The 26,492-nt window shown below is 39.5% G+C and overlaps 1 protein-coding gene across 4 annotated transcripts in view; it reads left to right on the forward strand.

The window, feature by feature from the left end:
• The window catches only part of TES (testin LIM domain protein), a 53,730-nt gene extending 34,372 nt beyond the window's left edge, over positions 1–19,358 (forward strand). For all 4 annotated transcript variants that reach the window (XM_009002736.5, XM_009002737.5, XM_035254188.3 and 1 more), the window contains 5 exons: positions 10,130–10,382; positions 11,242–11,577; positions 12,789–13,004; positions 13,328–13,486; positions 17,911–19,358. In XM_009002736.5, coding sequence (XP_009000984.1) covers positions 10,130–10,382; positions 11,242–11,577; positions 12,789–13,004; positions 13,328–13,486; positions 17,911–18,099 — 1,153 coding nt within the window. In that variant the 3' untranslated portion in view covers positions 18,100–19,358. The remainder of the gene's footprint in view (positions 1–10,129; positions 10,383–11,241; positions 11,578–12,788; positions 13,005–13,327; positions 13,487–17,910) is intronic.
• Positions 19,359–26,492: the final 7,134 nt, after the last annotated feature.

Consider the following 26,492-nt stretch of genomic DNA (forward strand, 5'->3'; position numbering starts at 1 on the left):
ATGAGCATTTTTTCATATGTTTGTTGGCCTCATGTATGTCTTCTTTTGTAAAGTGTCTGTTCATATCCTTTGCCCACTTTTGTATGGGCTTTTTTCTTGTAAATCTGTTTTAATTCTTTGTAAATTCTGGATATTGTTACTTATGGAAATTTCTGCAGCAGGCTTGAATCCCACCCCAGAGAATGGCTTTTTCTTTTGTATTGCATTGCCAGGCTGCAAATTTTAACTTTTATCCTCCATCACCTCTTGAAAGCTTTGCCACTTAGAAATTTCTTCCACCAGATACCCTAAATCATCTCTCGCAAATTCAAAGTTTTGTCCCTGCCTACAGATCTCCAGGACAGGGGCAAAATGCCACCAGTCTCTTTGAATAGGAAGAGTGACCTTTAGACCAGTTCCCAGGAAGTTCTTCATCTTGATCTGAGACCATCTTAGCCTGGACTTCATTATCCATATTGTTAAAACGCATGCTTTGAATGAAGAGACCCCCAAACAGGCTTTGTGTGAGCAACATAGCTGTTTATTCACCCAGGTGTGGGTGGGCTGAATCTGAAAAGAGAGTCAGAGGACGGTGGTGGGATAGGAGTTGGTTTTACAGGTTTGGGGCAGTGGAAAGTTATAGAAGTTACAATTTAGGGCAGTTCTTGCGAACTGGGAGGGAGTTGTAGGGTCTGGAGTCATGAGGTTGACCAAAGTTGGTGACAGAGTCTAATTGCCTTATCAAACGAGGCCAGAATAAGGAACAATAGAAGAATGTCTCAAGTTAGTTAGGCACTGCAGGGGTTGATCATCATTCGATCTCTTTTCATGGTCTTCCAGTTACTTTAGATTTTCTAATTCCAGAAGCCTATCCAGAGGTGTACATGTGGGTCACCGGGGGCACTATGTCGTCCATGATGCTGTCAGCCTAAATGGCCTTACATTCCTTTTTATATTAGTAATATAAAGGAAAAAGAAATGAAGAATGGAGGGCAGTGGAATATTAGGAAGACCGGCACAGAGGGGTGATGGGGCAGTGTTTCTCAGGGCTTCTCCCAGAAAGAATTTAGACTGCTAGGAGATCTCAGGGCAAGGGGTGATATTGTGGGGTTGTTAGAAGGAGCATTTGTCATATTGACTGATTGGTTATCACTTGTATATGATTTTGTAGGAATTGAGATATTAATCAGAAAACACAGGGTTTAAATAAGGAGAAAGATAGGTATCAGAGGACTAAGGATTGGAGGAAGCCATGACACCCAGTTAGAGTGTCTAGCTAGTCCAGCCAGGGCCAGAATAACTATTTGCCCAATTACCAAGCTTTTGGGCTCTGTGATGGCCTCATGTATGAAGCTTGACTGGCCTCATAAAAACAACATTCTTCATTTAGGAATAGGCAAAGACCTCCTTTTTTAGCAGCCAGTAAATCAAGACCTCTGGGGTTTTGGAGGACAACTGCAGCTAGGGAATTTACTTGAGCCTGAAAAAGGGATAGTGATTGAATTACTTCTGCAATGCTAGCAGAGAAATCACTAGAGAGGCTACAGAAAGTGACAATTGATGTGGTAAGGCCAGCTATCCTTGTACCGAGTGCAGTAGTAATTCCTAACCCTATAAGGGGGTCAATGTAATGACTTGTTTGTGTTGTGTCAGGACCACAAGGGGAATAGGCAGGCTTTTGTCTCCATTGGTAAGCTGAATTGTGGGAGTAAGGAAAACTGTGGTACAAGTGCCTGTCTAGTTGGTAGGAAGGCAGATAAATGTAAGAAGAAGATGATCTATCCACTCTAAGAGAGAATTAAGGGTGGCAGCCTCAGGGTAAAATGATGAAATATCAGCTGTAGTTGCCGGGAGGAAAAGTGTAAACTGGCAACTTAACAAAAGCAGGGCATGTAAAAGTAAATGAGTACAGTGAATTTGAGCACAGTTAGACAGAAAACAATAGAAACAGAGACTTTCAGAGATATGGTTGAAGTAGTAGGGGAGACTGATTAAATAGTGGTGTTAGGAAAAAGATGCCTAATGAAAGTAGAAGGTATGTTAGGTTTATTATATAGGGTTACTCTTCCACTTCAGGGATACAAGTGAGTTTAAGAGAAGTGGGGGAGAGTAGTTGTGACTTTCAGGAGTAGGTGAAGGAGTCAGGCTGATTGTCTGATGGACACAGCTTTATCCTGGAATGATGGACATGCTGGGAGGGTATTGTAGATGGACAGCAGTTGGGGTGCTATAGATGACCAGGAAGGGTCGTGTCCACCGAGGTGCAGAGACCAAGGGGTTAGGTTTTTAATTAGGACTGACCTTCGAGCTAGGGTGTTTTCATATGGCCGGGTATCTGGAGTGGGTAAGAGGAAATTAGCAGCCTGGTGGATTTCATGTCTGGCCTGTTGAAGGAGTGGAATATAGTCACCAAGAGGACTGGTGTCTAGAATAAGGTTAGGCCCATGCAGAAAGGTGCAGCCATATAGAAGTTCAAAGGGCCTACCCTTTGGGTTCTTTAGGAGTGGCTCAAATCCTGAGTCCTCTGCAGTGGATAACTCCAGCCTTGGCTGAGAGGAGAGTGGCCCATAGGAGGGCCTTTATTAAGGGGTATTGATAATAGAGGATCCTTGTGCAATGAGAAAACCTCTTTCTGCCCATATGGCAGCATGGTGGTATAAGATGTAGAAGGCGTATTTAGAATCAGCATAGATAATTAATGTGTATTCCTTTGCCAAGAGTAAGAGCACGGGTTAAGGCAATCAGTTCAGCTTGCTGAGAAGTGGTAGAAGAGGGGAGTGTGGCAGCCTTGCTAATAGATGAAGGGGATACAACTTTGGCCAGTGCCAACTGACTGGGCTTGGAGGAACTGCCATTAATAAACCATGTGTGGTCTGGGTCTGGAATAGGAAAAAAGAAATATGGGGAAATGGGAGGATACTATATGGAGGTAGAGTCATGGGGTTCTGGGTTTGTGTTGGGTATTAAATGAGAGGCTGGGTTGAGGTCAGGTCCAGGAACAATGGTTACTATGGGGTTTCAATAAAGAGTGCATAAAGTTGGAGAAATTGAGGGACTGAAAGTAAGTGTATGAGATGTGAAGAGGAAACTATAAACGTTGAAGGTTGTAAAAACTATAGAGGGTAAGTGGGGCATAGCCGTGATTTTTGAGGGATTCTAAGAGTATCAGGGCAGCAGCTGCTGCCACACATAGGCACAAGGGCCAGCCCAGGACTGTGAGGTTGAGTTGTTTGGATAAAAAGGCTATAGGCTGTAAGCTTGGCTCCTGTGTAAGAATTCCAACAGCACAAGCCTTTTATTTCTGCTATGTAGAAAGAGAAGGGTTGAAAGGAGTTGGGGAGTGCTAAAGTAGAAGCAATCTCTAAGGCCTTTTTTAGAGAACAGAAGGAAGAATGGGAGAAGGATTTTTGGTCTATGGGGTCAGCTAAGTTTCCTTTTGTAAGTTGATAAAGTGGTCTGGTTTTATCCACTTTATCAAGGAGGCAAAACCTGGTATCCAAAGGTGAAAGTATCCTACAATGCCTAGGAAGGAGAGAAGCTTGTTTAGTGGATGGTTCTGGGGTTTGGGAAATTAACTGGATATGGTTGGCAAGGAGGGCATGTGTATGCTGGTGAAGGATTATAACAGATGGAGAAGAAATTTGGGCTTAAGAATAAAAGCATTTTTGAGGTCAAGAACAGAATAGTGAGTTGGGGCAGAGGAGGCATGGAAGATAGGAGAGTATGGTACAACCAGGAGGGTGGGAAGTACAATCTAATTGATGAGGCAGAGGTCTTGGACTAGTCTGTAGAATTTGTCTAGTTTGGGGACAGCTAGGATAAGGGAATTGTAAGAGTTTGTAGGAATTAAAAGGCCATGTTGCAGTAAGCAAGTAATAACAGGCTTTAGGCCTTTTAAGGCTTGTGCTAGGATGGGGTACTGGCATTGGGCAGGATAAAGGTGGGCAGGTTAAAGGGATGAGGAGGGGTGACTGACTTGTAGCAAGGGATGGGGACGTGGTGTCCCACTCCCTATGGTTAAGGTAGGGGGACATAAGGGGAGCTATTGAGGGAGGTAGGGATTCAGGGAAGAGGGTGGCAATGAGGTGTGGCTGTTGCCCAGGAATAGTTAAGGAGGCAGACAGTTTTGCTAGGATATCTCAGCCTAACAGGGGAACTGGACAAGAGGGATGATTAGAAAAGAATGTGGAAAGGAGTGCTGGCTAAATTGACATCAGACCGGGGGAGTTTTGAGAGGCCTGGAAGCCTTACCATCAATTCCCACCAGAGTTATGGAGGCCAAGGAGACAGGTCCTTGAAAAGAAGGCAGCCTGGAATGAGCGGCCCCCATGTTGATTAAGAAGGGGGTGGACTTACCCTCCACCACAAGAGTTACCAAAGCTAGCATTCGCGTGACGGTCCAGGGGGGCTCTGCAAGATGTTCAGGCAGTGTCAGTCTTCAGCCACTAAGCTAAGGAGGTCTGGTAAGGATTCAGTCCCGGAGCTTTGGGTTGGAGCTCCAGGAGCTCTGGGAGCAGGGACGTGAGTCAGACAGTCCCACTTTTCCATGTGTCCCCACACAGACAGTGCAGGACTTAGGAGGAATTCTGGGCTGCGGGCATTCCTTGGCCAAATGGCCAGGTTTCTGATACTTAAAGAAAGGTCCAGGAGGGGGCGGCTGGAAGCTGCAGTCTGGGTGCTTTGAAGTCTTTGTGAGCCGGTGGTGTGGCTGGGGTTTGTCTTGAGATAGAGGCAAGCATCTGTAGTTCTGAGATGCGCTACCTTGGGGCAGCTTTTTCCCTATTATTGAACACCTTGAAGGCGAGGTTGATTAATTCTTGTTGTGGGGTTTGAGGGCCAGATTTTAATTTCTGTAGCTTTTTAAATATCGGGCTGATTGGGTGATAAAATGCGTATTAAGCATTCTTCATGGGTGAGAGAAGTAAAGATGACAAGTCACTCCAGGTGAGATTATAGGACTGGGTTAAGTATTGGAACTCTTATATATATTTAGTAGGATCTGATGAAAAGGAGCCTAACCATTGGCTGATTTTGGAAAGGTTGAATAAAGAGAAAGGAATGGAATGTGCACCCTAACTATGCCTTCGGCTCCAGCCACCTCTCAAAGGGGGAAATGTTGGGCAGGGGCTGAGGAGTTAGCCACAGATCTAAACTGTAAGCCAGACTGAGTATGGGGGAGGTGACAGAAGGGGCATAAGGAGGTGGGTTGTGGGTGAGGGGTTGGGGGAGGTTAGGGCCTGGATTAGGGTCTGGTTCAGACAGGGAGGAGAAAGGTCAGAAGGAGGATTCTGGGTCACCAGCAGAGGCAGGAAGGGCAGATGGAAGGGAGAGAAGAAAAATTTGGGAAAGGTTGCATTGAGAGCAGAGATTAGGGAGGGAGAGGAGTGTTAAAAAAAAAAAATGCCTGGATGTCAGGTACCTTAGATCATTTGCCCATTTGTTGACAAAAATTGTTTAGGTCTCACAGAATAGAAAAACTGAAAGTGCCATTTTCTGGCTATTTAGAACCACTGTCTAATTTATATTGGGGCCAGGCCATGTCACAGGGAAAAAAAGAAAAAAGATGTTTAGGTTTCAGATTAGGTGACAGTTGAAGAGGTTTTAGGATTTTTAAGATTCAGGCTAGAGGTGAAGACTGAGGAATAGAGGGTGGAATATTGCCCATAGCAAAGGAGATAAGTTTTAAGGAAAGGAAAGGAGAGACTAGCAGAAGGAGTGAGCAGCTACCAGGGTTTTCAGTGGGTGTCCCTGATGATTTCCTGGGCTGTAACTTGAGTGAATGATCAAGGCAGGCATCCCCGTGATTGACCAGATACCAAGGGAAGACTGTCTTCCTGAGTTCGTGACCGATGTCCAAGTCTTTGAGCAAGAGGGAGAGACTTGTCTCTTCTGTCTCTACATGGATACAGAGTGTCTTCTTTGTCTGTATTAGAAGGAGAAAGATTTAAAGGAAAAGAGAGAAAGAGGGAGAGACTTGTCTCCTCTTCTCTGAAGGAAAAGAGAGAGAAAGGGAGTGAGAGAGTCTGCTTACCCACTCTGAAGGTAGGGAGAGAGCTGTTGAGCATGCTAAGCATGAGCTGCTGGTCTGATATGTTGAGGTCTCAGGTGAGTCTCTTTCCAGAGGGGGAGTGGGGACAAGGTCTGGTCCCCCCAGAGGAGTACCCTGGTCCCGGGTTTCTAGCACCAAATGGTGAAACATGTACTCTGAATGAAGAGACCCCCAAACAGGCTTTGTGTGAGCAACATGGCTGTTTATTCACCCAATGCAGGCAGGCTGAGTCCAAAAAGAGAGTCAGAGGAGGGCAATGGGATAGGAGTTGGTTTTATAGGTTTGGGTAGGCAGTGGAAAGTTACAGAAGGTACAGTATAGGGCATGTTTTGCAAACTGGGAAGGGGTCATAGGGTCTGGAGTCACAGGTTGACCAAGGTCAGTTACCAGCTCCAATTGCCTTGTCAAATGAGGCTGGAATAAGGAACAATAGAAGAATATCTCAAGTTAGGCGCCGCAGGGGTTGATAATCCTTCCTTTTTTGATGGTCTTCCAGTTACTTCAGATTTTCTAATTCCAGGAGGCCATCCAGAGGTGTACATGCAGGTCATGGTGGGGGAGGGGAGAGGGGCAGGGGGCACCATGGCGTCCATTATGCTATCAGTCTATAAGACCTTACACATATCACTGTCAGCATTTTGGTAAAAGGCATTCAAAAAGAGTCTAAGACGTTCCAAACTTTCCCACATCTTTGTGTCTTCTGAGCCCTCCAAGTCTCGAAGTTCCAAACTTTCCCACATGGACCTGTCTTCTTAGCCTTCCAGAATGTTCCAACCTCTGCCTGTTACCCAGTTACAAAGTTGCTTTCACATTTTTGGGTATTCCCACTCTTTGCAGTCCCAATTTATTGTATTTATTAGTCCATTCTTACACTGCTAATAAAGACATACCTGAGACTGGGTAATTTATAAAGGAAAGAGATTTAATTGACTGACAATTCAGCATGGCTGGAGACGCCTCAGGAAACTTACAAGCATGGCGGAAGGGGAAGCAAACATGTTCTTCACATTGTGGCAGCAAGGAGAAGTGTCGAGCAAAAGGGGAAAAAATTCCCTTATAAAACTATGAGATCTCGTGAGAACTCACTATCATGAGAACAGCATGAGGATAACAGCCCTCATGATTCAGTTATCTCCTACCACATCCCTCCCATGACACATGGGGATTATGGGAACTACAATTCAAGATGATATTTGTGTGAGGTCACAGCCAAACGATATCATTGAGCCTTCCCTTTACTGTCACTATATCCAAATACACCACAAAGTTTAGTCAGTTTTTTGTTCAAGGAGACCTCAAATTTCCTTTCTTTTCATCTCCACTGTTGAATACTGTGATCCAAGCCATAACATATTTCACCTGGACCACAACAATAACCCTCCAAGATGTAAATTTCATTTGTGAAGTAGTAGCAGTATCCTGATTTAGAACCATGCCATTGTAAACTGGATGCATAATTAACATGTTAACCTGTCTCCCTGTTTCCAGTTGTTTTGTCCCAATCCATTTACCACATGGCAGATACTAGAATATTTAAAATTACAGATCTGATCATGCTATTCCATTACCAAAAAGCCTTTGCTGGCTCCTGATTGCTCTTATGATGAAGGCCAAATTCCCTAATGTGTTCTATGAGTCTCTGCATGACTTCCTGCCTCCCTACTTCTCCAGCTTTGTCACTGTCCCATTAACTCATCTCACTACTGTCATACCAACCTGCCCTGGTTATGAGACCTAAGGGGACAATTTCTTTTCTAATTCAGGACCACTGTAGGTACTTCTCTTTATCCCCAGATACTAACTAGAGAGTTTTCTTTTCCTTCCTTTTCTCCTCCCCAGATAACTAACCCTCATACACAATTTACACCTGTGTTTTATACATCGTCCAGATCTCAACCTAAACATCACCTTCTTATGGAGTCCTTTCTTCACTAGTTTGAAATCAAAATTACACCCTTTCAAGGCACACTATATCTTACTTTCCTATCACAAATGAAATTGTGTGTGTGTGCGCGCATGTGTGTATATGTGATTGTTTAATGTCTGTTTCCCACCAGACTGTAAGTTCTAGAAGTAAGAGACTAGGCCCATTTATTTTTAGCACTGTGTCCTAGTGTTAAATACATTGATTGGCACATGGGCACTCATGTATGTCACATGAATAAATGAATGTCTGTGTGCCAGACCAGAGTGAAGAAGAGGACATTGTCCTGAAACTATAAGAAACACCATGATGGCAGAGAGAACATGGTAGGTGGCAATAAGCATTTGAAGAAATAAGAGAAGGAAAGAGAAAGAAAAACAAAGGGAAGAAAATGGACGGCAAAAGAATTTGAGAAAAAATGAGAAAGGCTGTAAACTTAAATCTAGGATCATAGTCTTTGATGGGAAAAGTTTCCCCCATCTCTGACTAGACAAACAAACAAAAACCCTTGGATAATGGCTATAAAATGTTAACATGCAATACAATATGAAGCCTCTTCTTTAAGAAAACTTGCATATAATTTTTGTGGTTTTATTTCTTTTTCTGTATTTTATTTAATTACTTTTTGGTGACAGCATAAGGAATATCAGATGGGGTTACACTCAGACATGTCTCTTTAAGTGTGCACTTTTAAATCACAGTCTTTTTTTTTTTAATGGTACAATTGAAGATGTCTATTGTTGGGGCCATCAACACTTCTTTCAGTGTAATAATTGAAACAATCTTGGTTAGGTTTGATAATCAAATGAATAATTGCTTCTCGTGATCATATCAGAAATGCAGATGCATGTTTAGTTTACAAAACACACTGAATTTGTTAAAATATTAAGTTGAAACCTTATGGTACCATCTAAATCACAAAACTAATTTCCAAAAACACATTACTAGTGACTCTATAGGCTGATAATTCTGCTGCTTTCCTTTTTCTTTCAGCTTCCATTTTAGGTTTAGATGTACATATGCAGTACAGGTTTTTTACATGGGGAAATTGCACATTACTGAGGTTTGAGGTACAAATGATCCCATCACCTAGGCAGTGACCATAGTACCTGATAGTTAGCTTTTCAAACCTTGCTCCCTCTCACCTTCCTCACTCTAATAATCCCAAGTGTCTAGTATTCCCATCTTTGTGTCCATGTATACTCAATATTTAGCTCCCACTTACAATTGAGAATATGTGGTATTTGGTTTTCTGTTCCTGTGTTAATTCCCTTAAGATAATGGCTTCCAGCTGCATCCATTTTGCTTCAAAGGATGTGATTTCACTCTTTTTTATGGCTGTATAGTATTACATGGCAAATATGTATCACATTTTCTTTATCCAGTCTACCATTGATGTCCATCTAGGATGATTCTACCACATCTTTCATGAATAGTACTGTGATAAACATATGAGTGCATTGTCTTTTTGGTAGAATAATGCATTTTCCTCTGGGATTCCTGGGTTGACTGGTAGTTCTAAGTTCTTTGAGAAATCTCCAAACTGCTTTCCACAGTGGCTAAACTAATTTACATCCTCATCAATAGTATATAAGCATTCCCTTTTCTCTGCAACATCTGCTATTTTTTGACTTTTTAGTAATAGCTATTCTGATAGGAGATGGCATCTTATCATGGTTTTGATTTGCATTAATGAATAGTGATATTGAGCATGTTTTCATATATTTGTTGGCCATATGTATGTCTTCTTTTGAGAAGTGTCTGTTCATATCCTTTGCCCATTTTTAATGTTTTTTTTTTTCACTTGTTGATTTGTTCCTTATCAATTCTAAATATTAGACCTTTGTTGGATGCAGGGTTTGTAAATATTTTCTTCCATTCTGTAGGTTGTCTGTTTGCCCTGTTGCCAGTTTCCTTTGCTTTGCAGAAGCTCTTTAGTTTAATTGGGTCCCACTTGTCAGTTTTTACAACCTAACTTTTAAGAGCCTTATCAAGCAAAGTTGTGTTTTAGTTTCCTTCTTGCTTAAATTTATGGATACTTATTCTCCCTCCTAAAAAAGGACTTGCGTTTGCATACCATGATATAGAATATGCTTTATTTCATGAACTATAAATGTATCACCATAGATATCAAATAGGTATAATTAATCATTTTCTACTTATTTTCAAAATCATAGAAAAATATGTCGTAACTGCAAGTGCGGCCAAGAAGAGCATGATGTCCTCTTGAGCAATGAAGAGGATCGAAAAGTGGGAAAACTTTTTGAAGACACGAAGTATACTACCCTGATTGCAAAACTAAAGTCAGATGGAATTCCTATGTATAAACGCAATGTTATGATATTGACCAATCCAGTTGCTGCCAAGAAGAATGTCTCCATCAATACAGTTACCTATGAGTGGGCTCCTCCTGTCCACAATCAGGCATTGGTAAATAATACTGGGACAGAGAGTTCCCTTATTGAAGTTTCTGGACTAGTTGGGGCAGTTTCTTTGGTGACCTAATCAACTCCACACATTCCAGATCTATTATTCTTCTGGGGTTCTCATTACTTTGACTTCTGATTGCCATTCTAGTCTTGAAGATAAGACTAGATACTTCATAAATTTTTTTCCAACTCCCTAGCTATGTTTGCCTTTTTGAGGGAGTAGTCTAACATTCTTAATAATTAGATGTAAATCACATGGTTTATATCAATCTAGTAATTCTTCTAGCTTACTCTTGAGAGGACTTCTCTTAAGATAGTAAAGAAGAGAATTTTTGTCAGTTTAGAGCTGAAAAAAAATTCAACTTTATCTATTTTTTATTTCCTTTATTAATACTATATAAGACCAAAAAGATCTCAGTTTTATAACAACTAATTGAAACATTTGCAAATCTTTAAAGTTAGTTAAATCATTAAAGTGAATTTTGTGGTATCATTTTTTATGTGATAAAAATGTTCCTGGTCCTATAGACCATTCCAAACATGTCTGCCTAAAAGTTTGTGTTCTTTTTCAATTGTACATTTGTTTATTTACCTTCAGTAAACAGTAGTAACCCAGATCTTACAAACTGAAAAAAATGTATAATTTCATGGAGAAAAAGTGTCACTTTTTACCCAACTAAATCTATTCAGTATACCATTTTTGAGTTTTAACTTCTGAATATGCTGTGAGGGTGAGTTGCTTTTATTGGATGGAACCCTCTTCTTTCTTAAGTAACTTGCTTCTGATGTGTGTTATAAAATGTCATACTGCCTAACGGCCAGTCCTTCTCCCAGTTAACATTGGCCTCCTTGTGGTTCAGGCCAGGCAGTACATGCAGATGCTACCCAAGGAAAAGCAGCCAGTGGCAGGCTCAGAGGGGGCACAATACCGGAAGAAGCAGCTGGCAAAGCAGCTGCCTGCACATGATCAGGACCCTTCAAAGTGCCATGAATTGTCTCCCAGAGAGGTGAAGGAGATGGAGCAGTTTGTGAAGAAATATAAGAGTGAGGCTCTGGGAGTAGGAGATGTCAAACTTCCCTGTGAGATGGATGCCCAAGGCCCCAAACAAATGTACATCCCTGGAGGGGATAGAAGCACCCCACCAGCAGCGGGGGCCATGGAGGACAAATCTGCTGAGCACAAAAGTACTCAATATGTAAGTAGAGTGGTCACACTGTTGGCCCAATGTGTATATTTTACAGGTTTTTTTTCCCTTTCTTTGAACTTTTTTGGGGACCATTCCTCTGAGTTTCCAAAAGGGAATAGGTATGAGAAATAAATGGAATTAAGATTCAGTTTAGACTTCCTGTAGAGGGTCATCATGTTTGAAACTTCTGTCTAAATCCAAATTTTCTGTGTATGTATTGTCAAGGATAATTGTGAGAGTTTTATTTTTGTTTTGAGATGGAGTCTCACTCTGTCACCCAGGCTACAGTGCAGTGGTGTGATCTTGCCTCACTGCAGCCTCTGCTTCCAGGTTCAAGTATTCTTCTGCCTCAGCCTCCCAAGTAGCTGGGACAATAGGTGTGTGCCACCATGCCTGGGGAATTTTTTATGTTTTTAATAGAGATGGGGTTTCACCATGTTAGCCAGGAGCCAGGATGGTCTCGATCTCCTGACCTTGTGATCTGCCCGCCTCGGCCTCCCGAAGTGTTGGTATTACAGGAGTAAGCCACCGCACTGGCCAGTTGTGAGTTTTATGTAGATAGTAGTTGGTATTGGCATGCTGATCAAAGACCGCATATTATTCTAGAGTCTGTTTGTTTCTAAAAATAATCTTGGAGTTAATTGCTTATCTGTGCCTATAAATAAGAATATATGCTTAGGTTAATTCAGTTTTTTATTGTAAGAATATGCCTAAAATTCAAGCTTAAATTTATGTGGACGTATAGTGAAGCTTTTGTTTTAAGTCTCTTCTAAAGGGAGAAATTGAAATATTTTGCTAATGACTTGAAGGTAGGAGGAATTATGACATAGAGACGTAAGAACTAAACTTGCTGTAATATATTAGTACCAGTAAAGCTGACTCACGAAAAAAGAGCACTAATAAGCTCTGAGTTAATCTTTTTAGAGAATCTACTTAAAATTGAGCTGAAAATTACTATTATCCTTTTTCCATAAGTGACTTAATTCAGGAAACAATATCCTATTACACATAGGGTGAATGAAGTAGATTTGAACAGTCTGGAGAAAGCTGAGATTCCATTTCACAGAAGTATTAATACTTTATTGTCTACATCAACAAATTTGCAACTTCAGGAGAATTTATGTCTCTTCAAAGTTGTTTCTCTGAATTTCTACTGTAGCCAGTGATAAGAAATGGCAGTCTTCTAATGACGAGGTTGTTCTGGATGGCTTCCCTTTCAGTCCTGCTATTGTTGCAAACTGAGTATGAAGGAAGGCGACCCCGCCATCTATGCCGAAAGGGCCGGCTATGATAAACTGTGGCACCCAGCCTGTTTTGTCTGCAGCATCTGCCATGAACTCCTGGTTGACATGATTTATTTCTGGAAGAATGAGAAGCTATACTGTGGCAGACATTACTGTGACAGCGAGAAACCCCGATGTGCTGGCTGTGATGAGGTATGTTCTATGGGACTACCTGCCTGCTGGTGCCCTATTAGACCCTCATATAGTCCCTTTACCTAGAAGGCAACAAGAACTAACCAAACAGCAATTGATCTGTTTACATCAAAAAAAGTTTTAAAAAAGAAACTTTTGATATCATTCATTCTGAGTGTCTGTGTTAATTGGGTTGACAAATGAAAGACTAGAAATATAAAAGACTGCTTTAGATGAAACTAAGTGATAGCGTAAGTTCAAGCTTTAGCCCCTGAGAAAGTATGTTGTTATAGACCTATATCTCTTATTATAGTAAAAAGTCTTTATTTTTATTCTCTTCCTAGCTGATATTCAGCAATGAGTATACCCAGGCAGAAAAGCAGAGTTGGCACCTGAAGCATTTCTGCTGCTTTGCCTGTGACGGCATCCTAGCTGGGGACATATACGTGATGGTCAATGACAAGCCTGTGTGCAAGCCCTGCTATGTGAAGAATCACGCTGTGGTGAGAGCTGTTCTAAGGATATGCTTGCCTCAGCCTACTTTAGGATTGAGTTTATGCTTTTCTTAACACCTCTTACAAATGGGAAACAGAAAGCAGTCCTCCTAAGTAGAAAGCAAATGATTCCTACCACAGGGTCTTAAAATCAAGGCAATTCAAAACCAGTACATACACTATGAGCCACCTCAAGATTTCTACCTGTGGAGTTTACAGTACCAACTATAGGTACTGCTTAATAATAAAATCCTCACTTAAATAAATTCTTAATGGGAATGTGATTGTTTTATTCTCATAGTTAGTGATCAGATTCCATTTCAATAAAGGTGTCTAGGGGTTATTGATATTCTTTAGCTCTATTGGAATATGATTGATAGTTTCTGTTCATGTTACTGGCCCACCCAGTGGACTTTTGTTTTTGCTACCTGGAGATTGTAAGATGCTTATTTTTTAAACCCTCACTGAATTGATTTGGCATAACATATTTTAACCTGCATATTCAGATTTTTGTGTGGGCTAGACATTCCCTTGTGAGAGTATATTTTTTCTTCTATTTACTCCGCTTATACAGAACTGCTATTGCATGATGGCCAAGTGATAGTAATGTAGATAAAGGGTAAAAGGCTGACCATAGATGGTAAAGTGTATAAGCCCCAAGAGTTTTCAAATATACTTTTACTTCTTTATATGCAGCAAAACACATACTAGTTAATGATCCCCTGAGCTATTCAGTGAAAGAGACTGCTGGCTAAGGAATAAAATTACATATAGTTTATCTAGTCTAAGAGTGTGATACTGTGAAGACAGGGTAATACGTTTTGATGTCTGTGCCAATTTTCAGCCTTTCTAGATATAGTTATTCATTTTCTATCAATTGTGCCTCATCAATATATTTCACATTCTCATAATCACAACCACTCAACTTTAGACCTTTATTTTTTGTCATTTTGACTATTGCTGTGGCCTCAAATTTCATTCCTCCATTTTCATTCATCTTGCTCAAAAGCTACTCACCATAATGATAGAAAATGATCTTCCTAAAATGCAAATTATTAAGCTTTTAATAGATCTGGCCCCTTCTTGCCTATCCTGTCACATCTACAAGTTGTCCAACCCGAATCATACATTTCCACATGTTAACCAGCAGTTTCTAGTTCACACACTATTCTTTGTCTTTTGCTCACTCTTAATAGTTTTTCTAATACACCTTCCTTTTCCCTGTTTTACCTGACTGTGCCTATACATTTATTCCTTTAGACTCAGTTTAGGTTTAACTTTTTTTCAGAACATGTTTCCTGATTCCCTATACCCAAACTCCATGTTTGTCTCTAGGCTCTCTGTATTCCCAATGGTGTGTGTGTGTGAATTTCATTCATCTGTCTCCTTCACTAGACTCTAAGCAGCTAGAGGGTAGAGCGTGCCTTATTATTTCTTTATCTTCAGTGTCTGCACTTAGAAAATGTTTGAGTGACTGTGTTCTTAATATTTCTCATTTGCTTTGGGGCTACCATGGGCCTGCCTTTTACCAGGGGAACAAGGTGTTAAATCATCATGTAGCCTGACACATTATTTAGCTAAGAACTGCTTCAATGAATATTATTCCAACAGTTTTTCTCCAGACTAAGGGTATTATAATGTATACTTTTTTGTCTGCTGTCTAACCTTAGTCTCAAGGACTAGAATGTAACTCGATCAGGGCTGTGATTTTTTTTTAATCTGCCTTTTCTGTTCTGTTCCCAACACTAGGACAACATAGTAGGTGCTCGATAAAAATATACTGAAACAGATGAAACTGCCTTTTTTTTCCTTTTTAGTTGTTACAAGCTTTTCTGTATTACATTGTTTCTAATCAATGGCAGGGAATACCCACAGATATGATTTTTTTAATTAAAAGAATTTTCAAATTATTTCATTTTGTAACATAGCATCATTTCTTTTAGGTTTATTTTTGCAATAGGATATATCAAAGGCCTTAATATTAAAATGAGCATACCTATCCATTGTCTGAACAAATTCCAACTATCAGCAAAGAGAGCTACCCATGCAGCATGCTACATTATATAAAATTTGGAGAAGATTATCTAGTTCAGGGCATTGATCTGCTTAGATCTTTTAATCTTAAAAAAGAGAGAAAAAAAATTGTTTTTAGACCTGAAATCAAGTGTTCAACTCCAAACAACCTTTCTGAGAAAAAATAATAAATTACCTGGAAGGAAAAAAATGGGAAATGCACCTACTTTTTGTCTCTGTGTGGCCAGTGGAACTCCATGGTTACTCCCAGAATTCACATCTGTCAGATTTCCCAGGATACTCTTTCCTGCCAGGAAGGTCATTACAACAGGTATAATTAGCTCTTTTACATTCTTAAATACAAAGAAAAACAGAGGGATTAAAAGAAATAATAATAATTTGAAATAGTAAAGGTTTAGGAACACAGGAAAATTAAATGGCAGGCAGGAAGTGGTGAAGCACATCACCTGCCTGAAGGGTTCTGCAGTCCCCAGGCCCTTGGCGCAGCCTGGGCCAATTTTACATTTTTAAGAATTAGGGATCAGTAGATTTGACCTGTGATTACATGCTAGATTTTGAATGAATGGTAATCAAATTATTAGTAAAATGAAATTTTATGAAACCACAAACCTTAATTCTCTATACCATTTATGTGTACTACTTTTTTGCCTAAAGAATTAATTTCCTGTGTAATCAAACATTAGTTATCTCTTTTTTGTAAATTGCAACTGAAAATATGTATTTTGGGTAATTATAAAAAGATCCACGAATACTATTACAGTCTGAGAAAAAGAAGATAGATCGTGGTCTAAAAGCAAAGGAATAAAACACACAGTATTTTACAAAAACACATTTAAAATACTTATACAAACAAGAAATATTAAAAGGTTGAATGTTCTTATCACAAGGAAATCATAAATGTTTGAGAGGAATATCCTAATTACCCTGATTTGATCATTACTCTATATATACATGTATTGAAACATCACATAGTTTACCCATAAATATGTATAATATGTTGATCATAAATTTTAAAATGGAAAGATTAATATGTAATATAGAAAACATTAGATAACATCCTAAATGAATTATAAAGCTATAAAAATAAATACATACAAAAAGCTATTGCTTGCATGGTGCAGCTACACAATAGAAATGGGCTTGTAATTGTAACATCCATTTTTGTTGTGTTCAGGAATACCGTATTGATTATACAAAGAAAGTATTTTCCTTGTATCTTAGGGAACATTGGGCTGACCTAACTTGTAGATTACAGAGCTGTAATCTCTGCAATCAGAAGCAATGTAACTAAAAAAATATGCAGGTCTCAAATGGACATATATAACCAGGCCTCACTTCACTGCCTAAACCAATTACCCAGTGAGTAGCAGCCATATTTTGAAGTCTTTTAAAGTAAGAAGGCTCAAGCTAAATGACCTCCACCCACCTGCTCCTTCCCCTTATCCCTTAGTAATTCCTGACAATCACATTAAGAGACCACGAGTGCTTAAGATTAGTCACTATTAATACCAGACAGTCTTGTTGGCTTCTTCACTTATTAGGAAATATTTTAAAACTCTAAGATAGTCATATTTATTCAGAACCTGGATATGCAAGAAGGCATAGACTATCCAGTGTTTTAGAGGTCCAAACTGGTTTTCTGTTATAACATAGGTTATTCATTTTCCTCATATACGTGTTTGAATAAGAAAATTTTGTGGTATAAATGTATGTATGTTTGTGTATGTATGTATATGTTTATATGTCATATATATTCATAACATACTGAATGGTACAGGGATTGTAAGTATTAATGTTCTACAGTATTAGATTACACATAAATTATGACTGACGACAGAATAGAAGCCAATTAACTACAAGTTATATTTTTAGTACAAATTCATTATTCTCAAACACTGTCAGTATTTTTAATTGAGTCCTTAATTACTTTGAACATGATTTTAATTTACCACTGTCTAGAAATTAGTGGTGTTAATAATCTCATGTCATAGGTAAGACAGGTAAAATTAACACTTCAAAGCTTTAATGAACAAGGAAAAATCATCTCATAAACTTGTGTCATTACAAATGTGCAATCTAATAAAATATATCAGAACTAAGCAAACAGCTTTGGAACTTGCTATCAAGACTTTCTGCCTTGAATGCCATGAAGTTTTCTTATATGCATCAAATCACCTGTTTGGCCTTCACCTGTTATTTGTTAGGCTGCTCAGCATATTGACTTCCATTAACAGCCAAAAAGGTTAGCTAGAAAGCCACCCTCTGTCATGTATTTCTGAGGTTGTCATTATAAGTTTTAATTTATTACCTAAAGAAATGTGTTCAGTTTGTCCTAAGATGAAAATGTTACCATTACAGCTTGATCTCTCATCCTCTTCTCTTGTATTATTTCTTAATAGGTGTGTCAAGGATGCCACAATGCCATCGACCCAGAAGTGCAGCGGGTGACGTATAACAATTTCAGCTGGCATGCATCCACAGAGTGCTTTCTGTGCTCCTGCTGCAGCAAATGCCTCATTGGGCAGAAGTTCATGCCAGTAGAAGGGATGGTTTTCTGTTCAGTAGAATGTAAGAAGATGATGTCTTAGGAGGAGGGCATCCAGCAGTATGGAGCCGTAGCTATCCAAATTGGTCTGCATTTCTACTGTAAAATGCAATTTGAAAAAAAAAAAAGGCAAAAAAACTGTAAAGGAAACCAAGAGATTTTAATTTTTTTGCCATTTTTAAATCAATTTTTTTTGTCTCAACTTTTAAACTTGCTTTAAGCATTTGATTGGTTAAACAGTAAAGAATTATGTCTTTCCATAGCTTTTCAAATGTGAAATTATTTATTTGGAAGCTTGGATCTAATTAAACTTCATGTCTCTATTCCTTTTGTGCCAAACTTAAAAGTTAGTGTAGTGAATGGAAAGATGAGCATTTCTGGTTCTATGCTGCTTTTTTCCCTCATGTGTAAAATGAAAGGAAACTAAATTTGCCCTAATACCAAGGCTCTACATTTATTGCCTCATCTTATTCACTGACCTTTGTAATGATACATAATGAATTCTTTTTGACAAAGAGAAATGCAGTGTAGTATGTAGAGCTGCTGTTTGAATGGCTATGCATTTACTCTTTTCTGATTTAGACAGAGGTGGCATTTCCTTTATTGCATTTCTCTATTTTTTTATGTATCCTACTACCTCTCAGTATTCTCTCTGTAAGTTGGTGACTTCCATCTGTGGCCTTGAATATTTTAGTATTACATGTGGTATAACAGTATGCACACTTTTTACTTCTACTTTTTTTTATTTGGAACAATTTTTCTGCCTCAGCCTCCCCAATAGCTGGGATTACAGCTAATTTTTGTATTTCTAGTAGAGATAGGGTTTCACCATGTTGGCCAGGCTGGTCTTGAACTCCTGACCTCAGATGATCTGCTCACCTCGGCCTCCCAAAGTGCTGGGATTACAGGAGTGGGAGCCACTGTGCCTGGCCTATACACTTTTTACGTCTATAGATGATTTCTGGGTTGGACATAAAAGCCAAGCCACCTGTTTGCTTTTAATCCAAAGAATGTGTAGTTTTTGTAATCAGGAAACTATGATTTATACTGATTGCACTTACCTGCCATGTTTTTGTTTTTGTTTTTTGGCATGATTTTTATTCTTTTCTAATGGATCCTGTTTTGTAATACTTCTAAGCCTATCCATGGATATATCAAACGTCTTCACTTATACACTTCCATGGTTAGGTATTTCTAATGTTTATTTTTCCCTGTGTACTTCTATACATAGCTATGCACTATGAAAATTAAATGAAATGAATGATACGTATATTATTCAAAATAAAGTTTCTTTCACTTTAATAATCATTGCATCATTTTGATCATATCCTTTTTGAGTGAAAAATGCTTCTGCAACTAAGCACATATTACAGCAGGGGGCGATGTTTCCAAGGATAAAAATTACCGAAACGAAAATAAAGGCTGCCTCTGACAGGACCAAACAGAAACTAAACTTTTCATTATGGAGAAACGATAAGGTTTATGAAACTTTAAAATCAGAACTTTTAAGTTGTTTTTGGTCACGCAGGAGTTTTTTTTCCTTTTTAAAGAAAGGGAACGTGTGATTTTAATTAAAATTTGGGAGAACTTTATTTTCTATTCAGCTGGATCTAAGAAACCTTTTATACTTGAGTTGCAACTCTGTTTGGTATCTTTATATGTAAAAAATATTTAAAGAAGAATTTTTTTCATGGAAACTTATCATGAGACAGGAAGAAAATGGGTAATAGTGGTAGATTCTTCTTCCTACTAGCAGGCCATAAGGCTTTTTTCCCTCAGTCTGATATTATTTCTGTCATAGTGGGAGTAGCAGTTTTCTCTGACACATACCCAGACTAAGTTGGCTTTTTTCTTTGCAGCTCCTGTTGGCCAATAGTACTTCCCTTTATGTGCCACCTCTCCACTCCGCTCCACCACACACACATGCATATGTGCATACCAGGCATACATGTTTATTCCTTCTGCATGAGCCCTCGTCCAATCATGCAAAAGTACCTTTTGGAGCTTGGACACCTGTTACCTTATCTAAGGAATCTAACTCTGCATGCAATTTTAGATGCTAACCTCACAAGTATCATTACTGTCTATAAAGATCACTTTATGCTTGTTCATGTCTTTATCTTAAATGGCAACAAATATATTTTTATTTTCTGCAGCACTTTGTCCACAAAGTTGTACAACTTAACTTTTCCCAGATATGGCTAAGTGAGAATAAACTGAAACAGAACCCATCTGCTACTAACACAGTCAATTCTCTTAGGAAATCTGGTTTGCTCTTGAGACATACTGGCCTTTATATCTATTGCATGGTACCTATGTTTCTTCCTTCCCTTTTTTTTTTTTTTGAAATGAGAGGCTAGGGATTGTTCTTTCTTTTCATCAACTCTAGCTGAAATTTTATTACTGATGTCTAGAAGCATAGATTTCCAATTCTGACTTTGAAGTATTTCAGCCCAAATTTCACCAAAGGCAAGGGATTCATCACTGATTCATTCTCAAGGAATTTCCAACACGTAGTGTTTAAAGCTCATCCAACTTCACCGTAGTTACCAAAGAGACACCAACACCCAAGATCAGTATTCAGCCTTTGTCTTGAGTTGCCTTGGCATATCTGAACTTGTCTTCTGGGTACTCACTTCATTCTTTGGAAAACTTAAGATTCTATCAATGTCTCCATAAAAAGGCACATTGCCACAATTTCTTACTAATCTGCCCCTTCTTAACCTCTGCTGATTTAAATGCTCACTGACAACTTTGATGATTGTACTGAATGCCCATTTGTATGAAAAGGACCCACTGTGCTGGGGTATGTGGATGTGTTTTGACCACAAAAAAAACACATTCTGGTGTGGTTAATAGATTAATAGGATCTTTTTTCATATATTTAGTTAATGCTTAAATAGCCTTGACTAATTATTTTGTTCTTTCACAGAGAACATGTCACTGTAGCTTCTATTTAATCTGGTAATATAATTTGAAGCACTCAAGATGCCATTAACTTTTTATACTTGTTTTGAATGGCATTTTATGATGACATTTATGAAGGCTGCTATCGATTTTTTTCAGTGATACTTCTCACCAGGATATCTTGTCCCTCAGCCAATAGCAAAACCAACTTGTACCCAGTTATCTTTACTAGGGTCGGCCATTAGCAAATACAGAGACTACTATTAGAGTTGATTTCTCCATAAATATTAATGGACTATGAAGGCATCATGTTCTAGTTCAAGGGAGAGCTGGATTTAGGAATCTAGACAGACACTTTCTGGCCATATCCCATTGATTCTCCTCCTCCCCTATTACAGGAGGATGGAGGACAACATTGTTGGATTTGAAGCATCTAAGAAATATCAGGCCCAAGTGTTGAATGGAAATAATGTATCGAACTCATCAAGAATAACAACAGGAAAAATGGTGGAGAGAAGAGTAGCCAGTGCCAAAGTTATCAGAGAAGGTGGAGTATCATAGAATCTGATAGAAGATGAAAACTCGATGGAGATGGGTGATAAAGTCTAAGCCCATGTACTACACCTCAAAGAACTTTGATTGTTAAGGAAACGAACAGCCTTTAATGGGAATAACAGTAGAGAGTGAGGAAGATGCCTATCTCATGGGGATTGTGCCAGACTCTACTTGAAATACTACAGAAGAAACAGACTTTGGGGATAACTAGGTGTCAGTTGGAGAAGATGGACAGTTTGAGAGTACGGAGGAGTCTGCCCTTCACAGAAGCTGGATGTCAGTGGGTACAGAGATAAGCGTGTAGGAGGAGATAGGGCCAGATTCGAAGTACAAAGCAGAGTGGGTATCAGGTTTCCAGTGAGGCTGTAAAATCTAGAGGCCAGGTGTAATAAGCAGGGCCGAGAGGCAGGCTAAGGTTAGTTCTGGTAGTTTCCTAGAGAAAGATGGGTCATCAGGAGTGCTTTTGGCTGTAACTAAAAACCTAAGAGTGGTTTTAAGACAAGATGTAGACTAACCCAAATTTGGTTCAGAACAAGTTTATTTTAATCTCTTATTCTTCCATCCCCTATGTGTTGCCTTCCATTCTCATTTGTCCCTTCATTCAAACACCACTCCCTTAGATGACATCATCCAAAATAATAGAGAAGTGGCAAAAGGGTATTTTACTCTGTAGAGAAGGAAGAAAATCTTTCCCAGAAGCCCCCAGCTGATTCACCTGCCTTTCCACTTCATTAGCTACAAATATGTCACCTGCTCATTCTCATCAGAGGCAAAGGGAAACAGAGTTGCTATGGTTGATTTATCCTAGCACAATTCATACCATGAGGTTTAGACACATGCTACCCAGAACAAAATTATTTTGCTAATGTATGATTGCTTAGATTCAGCATTGTTTAGATAACTAAAAGGTATGTTTGTTTGTAAATAAGTATGAATCTAAAGTTTGAGGTTTCTGTTGGCTTGTGAGATGAGCCAGGAACATCATTTGGGGACACCTTTCTTAGATAAGATTTCACTTTTCATGGCCAGCAATGTGTGCAGTCAGGGCAGGAGACACTGACGTCCTTGGGGTTCTGGTTACTAGACTACACTCTGCTTGCTCCTCCTGGCATCTCATTCTGTCTGTCTGATTCATTTTCAAAGCCACAGGTCACTGTTACACGTCTATCAAGCACCACCACTGCCTCTCTCTCAAAGTGATGATGACTTATTCCTTAATGTTCCTCCCATGCTGACTTATCTGGCCATCTGAAACACTTATTTGAGTCTGTCTATGCCTGTTTCTCCATTACTATAACCAATACTTGGTCTGATAAACTTACCATTTCTCACCAGGTTTATCATAAGTTCCTATCAGTTCCCTTGTTCTAATTTAGTGGTCCTCAAACTTTAACCTGCATCAAATTCACCTGCAGAGTTTGTTAAATACAGATTACTAGACTCTACTTCCCTGAGTTTCTGATTCAGTAGATCTTGGATAGGTCCCGAGAATTTGCATTCTGAACAATTTCCCAGCTGATGCTTACACTTTAAGAAACATTGTTCTGGGCGCGGTGGCTCACGCCTGTAATCCCAGCACTTTGGGAGGCCGAGGCGGGTGGATCACGAGGTCAAGAGATCGAGACCATCCCCGTCAACATGGTGAAACCCTGTCTCTACTAAAAACACAAAAAATTAGCTGGGCATGGTGGCACATGCCTGTAATCCCAGCTGCTCAGGAGGCTGAGGCAGGAGAATTGCCTGAACCCAGGAGGTGGAGGTTGTGGTGAGCCGAGACTGCGCCATTGCACTCCAGCCTGGGTAACAGGAGTGAAACTCCGTCTCAATAAATAATAAAAAAAGAAACATTTTTCTAATCGTGAGAATACTGAGGAGAAAAAATAAACTCATTTTCTCCTACTTCGCTCTCACCAACACATTTCTTTTCTTTTTTGTTTTGTTTTTAGATGGAGTTTCACTCTCGTTGGCTACACTTGAGTGCAGTGGCAATAATCTTGGCTCACTGCAACCTCTGCCTCCTGGGTTCAAGCCATTCTCTTGCCTTAGCCTCCCAAGCAGCTGGGATTACAGGTGCCCCTTACCCCACCATGCCCAGCTAATTTTTTGTAGTTTTAGTAGAGACAGGGTTTCACCATGTTGGCCAGGCTAGTCTTAAACTCCTGACCTCAGGTGATCCACCCTCCTCAGCCTCCCAAAGTGCTGGGATTATAGGCATGAGCCACCGTGCCCAGCTTTCACCAACACATTTCTAACACCAGACATAAGGGGGTGTTTCCCCACACACCTAGCAATTGGCAAATTGTGCAGCAGACACAGGCTGGGTGCCCTCCAGTTTACTTCCGATGCTATCTACCTGGAGGCTGTGTTAGATCCCACAGGTCGAGCGCTCACTTTCACAAGATGGCTCCCACATCCAAACCAATCTTAAGCCCCAGGTTGCTTTATCTGTGCTTCTGGTCAACCAGCTATAAATCAGGGTTTCTACAACCCTTTATATGGGTTCTGTTAACCTGCTGGAGCCACTCACAGAACTCAGGGATACAATTTACTTATATTTGCCAGTTTATTATAAAGGATATTACAAAGAACAGAAAGACGTACAGGGCAAGGCATGTGAGAAGGGGTGCTGAGCTTCCATTCCCTCTCTGGATGTACCACTCTCCAGAAAACACAATGTGTTTAGATATTTAGAAGTTCCAAGAATCCTTTCATTTTGGTTTTTTTATGAAGGCTTCATTACATAAGCATGCTTGATGATATTATTGGTCATTGGTTCTTAACTTAGCCTTCAGCCATTCTTCTCTCCCTGGAAGGTGGGTAGGGGGAGCTGGAAGTCTTAACCCCACCTCTAATCCTGCCTTGGTCTTTCTAGTGACCAGCCCCTATCCTGAAGCTACTTAGGGGCTGCCAGACATCAGTCAACTCATTCACATACACAAACACATTATTACTAATAGATTACATCTATCACTTTGGAGAGTCCATGATTTTAGGAGTTAACATGCCAGGAAATGGAAGGAAAGGTCATATATATATTTTATACTATCACAGATTCATTCTTTTTTCTTCTGCCAGAGTGCAAAACAACAAACATATTAGCATTCCCTTACTGAAAAATCTAACAATGATTCAGCCTCTTTTCCCACCCTTTTCATATATACACATGGCCATCTAGCCGTAACTGAATGCTTGCAGTTTTTTGACGTTAGTAGCTTCCTCTATACCTCCATGACTTTGCAAAGTTACCTCTGAGAAACTGATCCATGACCCTTCCATACACCCTCAAGTTTGAATCCCATCTTTTCTCACATACATCTTGATCTATACTACTAGTTTACTGATATCATTGCCCTACTTCAGTACAGAAATATAATTTTTTTCATGTTTATTTCCTTAGAACCAAATAGCGTACTTAACACATGATATGTGCCCCCAAAATGGTGAATAACAAATTGAATTAAATGACATCTGAATAAGCCATAATAAATCAGGTAAGAATTTTACTAATTGAGATGGAACTCATTTGGTCAAGTTTCTAAAGAACAGAGCAAAAGAAAAAACATAGCTAAGTAGGCCGGGCGCTGTGGCTCACACCTGTAATCCCAGCACTTTAGGAGGCCGAGGCAGGTGAAACACCTGAGGTCAGGAGTTTGAGACCAGCCTGACAAATATAGTGAAACCCTGTCTCTACTAAAAATACAAAAATTTTTATCTGGGTGTGGTGGCAGACGCCTGTAATCCCAGCTACTTGGAAGGCTGAGGCAAGAGAATTGCTTGAACCCAGGAGGCAGAGGTTGCAGTGAGCCTAGATTGTGCCATGGCACTCCAGCCTGGGCAACAAGAGCGAGACTCTGTCTCAAAAAAAAAGAGAAAGAAAGAAAGAAACATAACTAAGTAACCATAAGTATTTTTTAACTAAAAAAATCACTGTGTTTTTAAAAATGACAGTACAAGGATCCAATTATATAACCTTCAGCAACGCTTGTTAAAATCTCCTCTTCTCTACTACCTGCCTTTCTCATACCTCCAGCTGCTCTCTCCACAACTTCTCCAAATCTTAATCTGCCCAATTTCTTTTCTCTCATACTCTGCCATCTCTACTTCTCTCCATGACTTCCTTCATTGATTTGCTTAGTCAATCAATATTTATTATCTGCTATGTGTCAGGAATGGTTTCAGGCACTGGGACCAATCATGTGAACAAGATAAACAAGATCCCCGCTCTCGTGGGTTTTACATGATAGAGACAATAGGCCTGAAGTAAAGCACACTAATAGAAAATGAAATGCTAGCCAAATGGGGAGACGGGAAGGCTCAAGAACAGACAGAGAATATATTAATAACAACAGAAGGTCAAGGATAAAATATATTTTATAAATGCCTGAATAATACGTAGAATGGAGATTGAAATTTTCTTCTCAGTTTCTCAGCATTGCTCTTTGCCTTGACGTGTGAAAATTGGGTTTCTCTTTGACAGTCCGGATGAATTGAGGTAAGGCTATGAACTCTCACATATGAATCATTTTTTACGTGCCTAAGGAATTACTATTAGATCTTAATACTAACAGAGCTTCACTCCCCAAAGAAAGGTGTATATTTCTTCCTTTCTGAAATTGAGATAACTGTATCTTTTTATTTTTTTTTTCATTTTGACTTCCAGGAAGCTTTGAACCAAATCTCAACCTCCACTAACATAGCAATTATGATTTAAATCCTTTTTCCAGACAATGTTTTATGAATTCTCATTTTAGTCTGCTTCAGATTCTTTGTGGAATTAGGAAGGGTGTCTTCTTTGTTAGGATTATTTATCTTTTGTAATATCAGAAGCATTGATCATTATAAGGGTACAGGCAGGAGTATAGGAAGTAGTCAGTCTACAGATGGAACAGAAGTCAGGGTTGGGCAGCCACCAGGTCTTTTTCCCCTCCCTCCAAGTTCCTCCCTGGGTACCTGCTTCTTTTTTCTTTCTCTGTA

Source organism: Callithrix jacchus, chromosome 11 (genome assembly GCF_049354715.1).
Source record: "Callithrix jacchus isolate 240 chromosome 11, calJac240_pri, whole genome shotgun sequence".
In the NCBI taxonomy this organism is placed as follows: Eukaryota; Metazoa; Chordata; class Mammalia; order Primates; family Cebidae; genus Callithrix; species Callithrix jacchus.